Here is a 10,377-nt window from a genome sequence, read left to right on the forward strand (position 1 = left end):
TTCACATGTTCTTTCCTTCTTGAAATCTGAAATACGCTTCTTCAGCGTACGCTCTAGACTTGGCACTGAAAATATGCATAAATTCAATGCATCTCCAATCATCTCCACAGTCACCGAAAGCATTTCCTTGCAAATGAAAATACTTTCAGGCGGTCTAATTCGGTACAGAAGCTGGTCCAATTTTTTTCTAGTTCCTGAGGTAAATCTTCATCCTAATGAATTCCTTGTTCCCACGATTCAGGGAAAATTAGATTCCATCTGACAGTAATAGGAGAAACAAACCTATTGAGTCCAATATTCTTCCCGCATTTATTATTATTGTACGTTTACATAACTTTAACAAAATATAATAATTTTTTATTTCAAATTTAAAATGTTCTTAAACTTTCTTTTGAGTATCCCATAACATTCCCAGAACATTTGAAGAACTACCTGTATGGTGTGATATACCAGATTCAAAGTCAGAATAACCCCACAGGATTTCAGAATTTTTTTCTCCAATTTCGAAATTTCATTCCTGCTCGTTTGATTATGTAGCTTGTTTCTTTAGTTTTTGCGAAAGTTCCTTTATAATTCGGAATTTCTGCAACAAATTGTCAAAGTACATCGATTCTTTTAACATAAAACAAGTATCCCGATACGTAGTGAAACAAAGCTTCAAGTGGAATTTAATTATAACACCTAAAAGGAAAAAAAAACTGGAAGTAATACAAAACAGGACTCTAGTCATTCAGAGTATTTTGGATTCAGCATTAGAAACATTATCTAGTACAGGGGTCTCCAAACTTTCCAGCCTTAGGGCCATACTGATTACTCCAGTAAGTTCCGAGGGCCAAAACCATATTATCATTGTTGCCGGTGGTAAAAAGTGAAATAGTCCACTGATGAAAAAAAAAGTCCGAAAAAGTACGCAACGTTTAAAAAAGGCTGCAAATCGGACTGAAGTCCGCAAAACGGCAACACTGCATATTACAGTCAAAAGTCGTTAATTCGGACACCCATAATCCGGAATGATCTATAATCCGAACCTCAAAGCTGAAAACTTTCTGCGCATGCGCCGCGTTGACACATGCGCATAGGCGTTTACGCGTGCGCGTAAGACCTTTACGCGCACGCGCATATGCGTGTGCGCAAGTGCAGAATACGTTTTCGCGTGCGCGTTTAACGTATAACGGACGATATAAACTAAAATTATACAATTATATATTTCAGTTAATGTTGATGCTTGCGTTATACCTTAATCTTCGAACTGGATGCAGCTTATTATTTTTTGCAGATTGTAAGAGCAATTTTATAAAAGTAAACTTGAACTTTCGATTATGCCAATTCCGATTTGGAGCTCCCAAAGGATCTACAAAACGAAAGTATGTCTCGATGTCCGTCAAACAAAAAGTGAAATTGCTGCAAAAATTGGATAAAGACATGAAGAAGGTGACAGAGAGGTTAGTGAAAACGAAAAAATTTCGATTGACAAGTTAGTCGGTATTCTCGGCACAGCAATTAGGGGACTTGAACAGCGGAGCTTTTTAACTGAACAAGAAATTATGTCTGTTTATAGAATTAAAGAGAAAGTATTATCACATAAAACGAAACAACTTACATTGAAAGAAATGTTTAATAAAGTAAACAAATAAATATTAAGCTTCTTTTTTTGTAAATTTTGATACCCTTTAGATCATAATTGTTCTTTATTTCCTAAAATACGGTTTCATATTTTTAATTTTAGAATTTGTGCATGCCATCTTACGAGATTTAAACTGATGATCTATAATCCGGAAAAATCGATAATCCGGAATCGCCGAAGTCCCGAAGATTCCGGATTAACGACTTTTGACTGCATTAATTTTCCTGTCATTATCTGTAATTTCTAGATTAGTCGTAGAGTACGAGCCATGAGGAGTAAGGTGACACGACATCTGGTGGACACAAGTGGAAATAGGTAGTACCTTCTATCGCTAACAGATGGCGCTAATAGCACGTACTGAAGTCAGTTCCTATGACACTGTTGTGAAATAAAATAGTGCGTACCTCCTTAAAACGTGTTTGGGCGTGTTTAAGACATCTTTGTAACAGTATTTTGATTTGAATTGTTGCTTTTGTGTGTGATTTAGTAGTATGGAAAAGAAGCGAAAAATTGATAGTGAATGCAGAAAATTCAAAGATCAGTGGAACATTCAGTATTTCGTAATTGAGTCCAGTAACAAGGCGCTATGTTTGATTTGCAATGAAAGCATAGCCGTTCTCAAAGAATATAACATTAAACGTCATTATGAAACAAAACATTTTCAAAATTACTCAAAATATACAGGAAGTTTGCGATAGAAAAATTTGAAGCTATGAAGCGCGGATTGAAATCGCAGCAATCTCCATTTACAAAACTCAAAACTGAACAAGAGGCTGCAACTCGTGCCAGCTTTCGTGTGGCTTTTGAAATTGAAAACGTGGAAAACCATTCACCGATGGAGAAATGATCCCTTTGCATATTGCAATTGCAAAAGAATGCATAATTGCAGTAGCTGAAGAAATATGCCCTGAAAAGGTAAATTTATTAAAAACTGTCAGTATGTCAGCAAACACTGTGGCTCTAAGGGTACAAAACATCGCTGAAAATATATCCTCTCAACTGTTCGACAAAAATGGACATGTTGAGTGGTTTTCTTTGGCCTTGGATGAGTCAACGGATGTGTCAGATACTGCTCAGGTGTTGATTTATATTCGATGAGTAGATAAAAGCTATGAAATGCATGAAGAACTTCTTGATATGTATAGTATTCATGGCACAACTACTGGTACAGATATTTTTAAAGGAGTTGAAATGGCCATTAATCAAAAGAACCTTCGATGGAAAAACTTGAAATGTATTACAACTGATGGAGGCAAAAACATGAGTGGGAAAGATAAAGGAGTCGTCGCTCTTGTGTCAAAGGCTGTAGAAAATGACGGTGGTTCAAAACCATTAGTCTTACATTGTATCATTCATCAACAGTCTTTGTGCGGAAAATGTTTGGATATGTCTGAAGTTCTGAAACCAGTCATATCAACTGTTAATTTTATCAGATCTTTTGGGCTGAATCACCGACAATTCCGACAATTTATTGAAGAGATTGGAGAAAATGACTTACCTTATCATACTGCCGTACGTTGGCTTAGTTGTGGGAAAGTCCTTCAGCGCTTTTTTGAACTTCGAGCAGTGATCGAAATTTTTTTGAATGAAAAGCATCGCCCTCTTACTGAATTACAAAACAACGCATGGCTGTGGAAGTTAGCATTCTATGTTGATTTGACAAAACATGTGAACGAACTGAATTTGAGATTGCAAGGAGAAAACCAGCATCTTCCTGATTTATACACTAATATCAAATCATTCCGGAAGAAATTGATACTGTTTCAATCACAACTACGAAGTAAATGTTTTTCACATTTTAAAACATGTGAAATATTCAGCCACACCACTGAGACTGAGTTTCCTATCGATTTTGCAATCGAAACTTTGAGTGCTTTGAAAATAAATTTTGATACTCGTTTCTCGGACTTTGATGCCATTGCGAATCAAATTAAGATTTTTCAGAATCCTTTTGATACTGACATTGAAACCCTAGCCCCGGAACTTCAAATGGAAATGATTGATCTACAGTGCAGTGATATAATTAAGAACAAATATCAAAACTCATCTTTGTTGGAATTTTATAAGAGTCTTCCACTGACACAATTTGATAATTTGCATAAATTTGCTCGTGGGCTGTTTTCTGTTTTTGGTACTACTTATTTGTGTGAGAAGACCTTCTCCAAAATGAAGTACACAAAAAATGTTTACAGATCTAAATTAACTGATGAGCATCTTAAATCTCTTTTAATAATTGGTACAAGTAAAATTAGTCCACAACTACAAACTATTGTCAGTGGAAAATCTCAATTACATAAATCTCATTAGTATTTCATATGTCATTATACTTTTTATAAGTTATGTTTTTATTTAAAATGTATAAAATGTTAGTTGGATTCATTTCAATAATTTGTTAGTTATTATATACTGAAGTTAAATTTTCTGCATATTATACATGTCTTTACTCATTACAGTTCTGTGTTTCTTTATCCAACTTATCACAAAAACAATAACAATAAGCCTACAACAATGTTATGAGTAGTTAGCCCATGACCATATCAATGTAGATGTCATATTAATAAATATTCAACATAAAATTATAATACTTCAGTAAACTAAATTTAATTTTCTATAAAAAATATGTTCTCTAAAAGGAGTTTTCAAGTATGCTAGCTCTCCGCGGGACGGACAAAATCTATCCGCGGGCCGGATGTGGCCCTCGGGCCGTAGTTTGGAGACCCCTGATCTAGTAAATTGTCTGCACGCAGAAAACGTACAACACATTGATCAGGTGTCTGAAGTGAAGGTGAATTTGAAAAGATGCCCTCTCAGTATCAGAAATAAATGCAACTGGGTTAGTTCGAAATTTATGTAGAAGTTTTAAGAAAGCTGGGTTTCAGTTTGGTACAGAATGCAACTATTCGTTTGGTGATAGAGCACGTGGTAGATGGGAACAGCAATTGAAAACAATTCTTAATTTAGTTGTATTCTTATCCTTTGGAATTACATCGGATTTTGACGTGTTATTTTGTTTAGTTACTGAATGTACCATACCCAATTTCCAGTGTTCTATTACAGATTTACAGTCAACATAAAAGGATGGATCCTTTTAAGATTTTGAACCGATGAAACAAATTTTTTCTTTCTATAAAAGTCAAATTTGATTCGAATCTTCGAAAAGCTTCTTCATCAGAAATGGACATCAGAGGAACGAGATGTCGTTATGTAGACTTAGGACTTCTAATATCCAAAAAGCTTTTAACTGATCCTTATCAAAACTTTTCATAAGAACAACGTTGAAAACTCCAACTGGTGATAGTTTGAATTTTAAAGATGAATATGTGACTAGACCTTGAACTACTATCCCACCAGTATACCTACTAACATTTATCGACAAACTCAAGCGTTTTGTTTTATTTGAACCTTTTCCCCAAAAGTAATCTGATACAATTAGTATGTCAGTTTTACGATTATTACAATTATCATTTTCATAGTCAGGTAAATTAATATCTAAAGCTTCTAGCTGTTTAATTAGTTCCTTGCTAGGAATTTCTATTAACGCAACTCGAATGAATTTTTATTGGTTCTTTGATGCTTCAAAAGACAAACATTTACTTTGATTTTCGATGTTATATAACTGGAATTTAACCTTACATCTTGTGATGTTTACTGCAGTATTGTTATTCAAAGCGTGTAAATTTATTTTTTATTTACTATATTCAAATTTAATTTCTTCAATAAATTTATAAGAAAACTTCTATTCTTTGACTTTCTGAATCAAGTAAACAACGAACATTTCATTTTGATCCCTGCGCCAAGAACAACGACCAGAAATATTTTTATAAACACAATTTACTTATCATTTGTAACTTCTGTCTTTTCCGGAATTATTGGAGTTATTAGCATGATTCACATAAAGAATCGTTCACAACTGGATAAACCTTTTCATATAAATCCTTTTCTGTGTTGCAGTCTTTTATGGCATACATTATAATCAACATTAATTCTGCATAATTTAGCATGGGACTTTTTGTAACACAAGAAACATTTAAAATATATACCATTTCTTTTAAGAATATGCTTCTTTTGCGCCAAAGTAAATTTATTGTAACCTTTGTCTTTTATTGCATATATAACAGTCAACCTTAACTCTGCATATTTGTGTGTGTGTGTGTGATTATGGCAAAGCTTCGAGGGCTGTCTGCCTAACGGGAGGACTTTCTAAGAGAAACTGGCTCGTATACACGTTGCACATGGGGAAAACCACGAAAACGCCCATGCAGCCAGCCCGTTCGCGGGATTTGAACCTCGGACCGAACTACCAGTGTTTAGCGACTTTACCGCTCGGCCGCTGGTGGGCAAACTCTGCATAACAAGAAGCATTTGATGTATCCACCATTTCTTTTAAGAATATACTTATATTTATGATAAGCATCTGATATGTGATCCGTTATCTTAACACGCACAAAAAAAAAAAAAAAAAAAAAAAAAAAAAACATGAATTTTCGGCAAACGTATTGTAGACTGCAGCCGTTGACACTTTCTTCACATTTTTTTTTTCTTAATTTTCATAACATACGAATTTTTTTTCTTTATGTTGTTTATTAGAGTGAATTTATTTATCTGTATTATTTAATAAATAATATCGCAATCCATCGGTTCAGTTAAATGGAATGTACATGTTCTAGATTCAATTCTTTCTTTTAAAATGCTTCAAATCTCTGTTGCTTCATATTTTTGTTTCGTTCAAAAGTTTCATGTCTGTTGCCTTTTTTTTTTTTTTTTCGGGATCATAAAATAGGTTAAATTCAAAAGCTACATCTGTTGGCAATCCCATAATTAAAAGTGGGGAAAAGGTGTACCCATATGCATTTACATCAATGCAAGGACTGGCTAAAGCTTGTGTTTCGCTACTAACGTGACCTTAATTTTTTTTTTAAATGACGTCATGGCTTTCGAACATCCCCTTGGAGTCAGATTTGGTAACACATGTCTAGCTGTAATTCTTTCTACCAGAGCGCGATTTTGACATCACATTTCCCTTGTTATACTATTCTCAAATCAATAATAGACCTCTTACAAAAGTGTGGGGACCAGTTTCTAAATAATAAGTAATTAAACCTTTCTACGTCATTTAGCGATTGTTATCGTGAATAGTACCTAGTTTTAAACTAAACCCAAATATTTTGTCATTTGGGTGATTCGCCGCAATACATTTTAGTTACTAAACGTGAAATTTTTATCTGAGCACAATTGAAATCCGATATGGTCGATTTAGATAGAATACCTAGAATTATCCTGCACTCTAATTTCACGTGAGACGTCTGTTTATATATCTGTTTACGCGTGGTTTGTAAATTAAAATCTTTTCTTTGTAATTTTGAGTACATGTTATGCCTTTTTTAATAGATTCACGTTTGTCATATCTACTTGTATTTCTTTATTTTACTATAACTGATTCCGATGTTTCTCTGTTAATACTAAAAACAGTTTTTCAATCAGTTCAGTGTTCGAGAGAATAAGATTTAGTTCTTTTAATAAATTTTGTTGTAGCTGCTGTTAGCGCCGTGTTCTTTTATATATTCTTCTCAAGTGTATTCAATATCTAACAGGAAAATTTCACTATCTCTTTTTTTTTCTTTTCAAGCAATTCTTTTTCCGTATACTCTATTTTCGTGAAATTTTCGTGTTCGTGAATCATAATTTTACCGTAATTCTTTATATTACCATTCGTCAGATTTAGTTTCTAGTATGAAATCCGACGATTCCGGTCGATATTAACGCATATAAATTTATGTGCATACAACCAGAATCATTAGGGGTGCACCTACTGTATTGTTAGGCTTAACACCTACGTTCTTCACGTACCTCCAGAGACAGGACATTTTGAGTGCCATCTAACGGCCGGAGCTAACAAATCATAATACCTAGTATAAAATAATTCAAACCACAAATCACTCTCTGGAATCACAACCGTCAGGCCCAACTTGGGATACATCAACGAATGGTAGAACATCTTGGTAGAAAACATACGAACTTACCCATTGGGCCAATATGTCAAGTATTTCAAGTGCAGCTCCGAATAAACCAATAATTTACCGCTTCCACACCCGCCGTTATTGATTTCTTTTTTTTTTTTTTTTTTTTTTTTTTTTTTTTTTTTTTATCAAAAGTATTTATGCTTCGACTTATATTGGAAGCATGAATGAACTTTCTTCGGATCATAATTAGGCAATGGCGTAGATCAAGGTTGAGTCCTTATTACTAACTCGGCATTATATGCCAATGCTCTAGACAACACCTGATGCATTTGCATCACATATATATGAGGAATGAATTTAGATGATTTGACTGAAGAATTTACGAATAAATTACACAGTCTGCACACATCAAGGAATATGCGGAACATAAACCATATAAAACTCCTGCCTTAAGAGAACTGATTAAAAAATAGAAACCATGCTAAGAAAACCTCTAAAATATCATGTTGTCCGCAAGACGAAAGAATCATGAACACAGCCAATGTAGTCAGTACTCTTACTAAAAAACAAGTTCAACTTGACATGACTAGATATTTAGAATCACTTTCAACTGATGATAGTTCGTGTGAAATGCAGTTTCTAAGTATAAAAACGCAACACAAATATTCCACTTCTTAATGGGATCGCATACAAAGAAGCTGAGAAAAATGAATCTCTAGCAGGTCACTGCGCATCTGAATTTTCCACTCACAACATATCCCATCCTCAAACAGAACAAATTGTGTAATTACTCTACATACAATTTTTTTTCAAGAACACACATAAACAACATCCCATTTGTTAAAACTCCGGAGGTGACTTGATATATCGAAATAATAAAAAATCGCAGAAATCCGGGATGGGTTGGCTGCAAGGGCATCTTCAGGGTTTTTCCGACGTGGAACGTAACCAAGATCCAGTTCGTCTTACAAAGACCTCAAACAAGTTTTCTTTCCCCTTAGACAAATAACCACAGCATGCTTTGCCATAATCAAACAAACCGAACCATCTTTGGAATATGCAAGGTGGGACTCAAGGAAAAAACACGACTGGTCCAATAAATCATTGTACTCCTTGACATCATCACCTTCAAAGTAGTTCCTCTTCTGCATTCGGTGTTGCTATTGCTGGTAACAGTTCTGGAACGAGGTAATCCTTTAAGTAAGTTTTAACTTTAGGAAATAAACAAAGCCGCGTTTATATTGGTGTAACAGCCATGCATCACTCCACAGTTCCGGCTCTTTCGTTCCAAATTATTTCACGAAGACATTTTAGTACTTGAATGTAGTAGTATTGATTAACAGTCCGACCACTGAGAATCCATTCAATCATGATGTGAATCATGATCATTTTCACAGTGTCCCGTCCCCCTGACAATCGTTTATGCCATTCAAACACACGAGCATTAGACAAAGTTTCGTCTTCGTAAACCTCAGTAAACATTGGAAATATGTCTTCTGTCGCTGATTTCTGAAGTTTCACAAGAAACTTGATATTGATTCGCTGTTTACATTAAAAATTCTCGGGCAGAATGCAGTTTCACAATGTTCAACGAAGAGCTCTCCAATGGCGTTTTCGGTTAAGTCAAAAGTAGCATTGGATATAACGACTGTAGCATTGGATATAACGAAAGGAGGAACCTGAAAAATGTAATAGTACATTTTTGCATTTGTAAGCAATTTTCTTATCGGAACAAAATTACATCAATTTTATACACAATTACCGCTGGCTCTGTCACTTAAGATTTTGAATAACAAATTCAGCTTTGTTAAATTCTGAAATGAATAACTGCATGGAGATAGTAAATTTTGAAACTATAAAGCACTCTTGAAGAAATTTAATAGCAGTTTCATTTGTAAACTACTGCTAACGAGGAATTCAAAAATACCAACATAGGCCATGTACAACACATCTCCCAAGAAATCTTTCACAATTAATCCAGTTTCCCTCTTTTAGATAATGTTTTCAGCTTTATGTTCATCCCATCATCTAAACTCTATAAAGTGTAATATTTAAAAAACAAGTGAGAAAAATTTCTTACTCGTAATGGAGACGTTAAAATTAATCAGCAGTTATAGCAGTTAGTGTGTTTCGTTTTTCTATTTCGCCATCGATAGGTCCGTTGGTTCACTGCGTTAGGTGTTCATGAGCCTATTAGATTCCCGTGAATGCAATCAGGAAAAAAAGACTTTGCGGAAAACTACTAAAATATTGACGTTGCTATTTTTTCTTAGTTGAAGAAACCGCTCACGTGTACGCATACTTTGTGAAATGTTTCCCTATATGAGTCTTTTCGAGTGTTATGAATTCGCACACTTTACACTGAATGGAAAATTGTCGGCACTAAATTTTCAAACAAAAATTAGGAGCTATGTTGCTACACCACGTATAAGTAATATACATGCACACAAATCTCTCAGCACGCGCATCTTACGTTATTAAACTACCGCTTTTCCTGTAAGATGCAATGCGGTTTTATTAAAATTTAGGAAACGTTGTATAAGTTGACGAGAAAACTGGTATGCAAAAATTTTTTTCTATAAACAGTATTTTTATAGTTTCGCCGTCTCAAATTAGTAGCTACATTTAGGAAAACATTATGATGTCAGATATAGGCAATTCGTACAAGATAACCCATCGCTCTAAGGGAAAACTTCGTCGTCCAACTCTTCTTCCGCGAAACTTGGCATGTAATCCCGAAAATATATCATGACAAGAAATTCCTTAAATATCAATTAAAATTTTTTTTATTTG

At 34.4% G+C, this 10,377-nt stretch overlaps 1 protein-coding gene across 1 annotated transcript; it reads left to right on the top strand.

The window, feature by feature from the left end:
* The first annotated feature begins 2,740 nt into the window (after positions 1–2,740).
* Positions 2,741–4,891, top strand: LOC146993919 (general transcription factor II-I repeat domain-containing protein 2-like). The gene is made up of 2 exons (XM_085826277.1): positions 2,741–3,404; positions 4,758–4,891. Exons 1-2 carry the CDS (start codon positions 2,741–2,743, stop codon positions 4,889–4,891), a joined length of 798 nt encoding a protein of 265 aa, XP_085682403.1.
* Positions 4,892–10,377: the final 5,486 nt, after the last annotated feature.

Source organism: Stegodyphus dumicola, chromosome 11 (genome assembly GCF_044657685.1).
Source record: "Stegodyphus dumicola isolate Sdum_Otavi_A_Nest chromosome 11, ASM4465768v1".
Classification (NCBI taxonomy): domain Eukaryota; kingdom Metazoa; phylum Arthropoda; class Arachnida; order Araneae; family Eresidae; genus Stegodyphus; species Stegodyphus dumicola.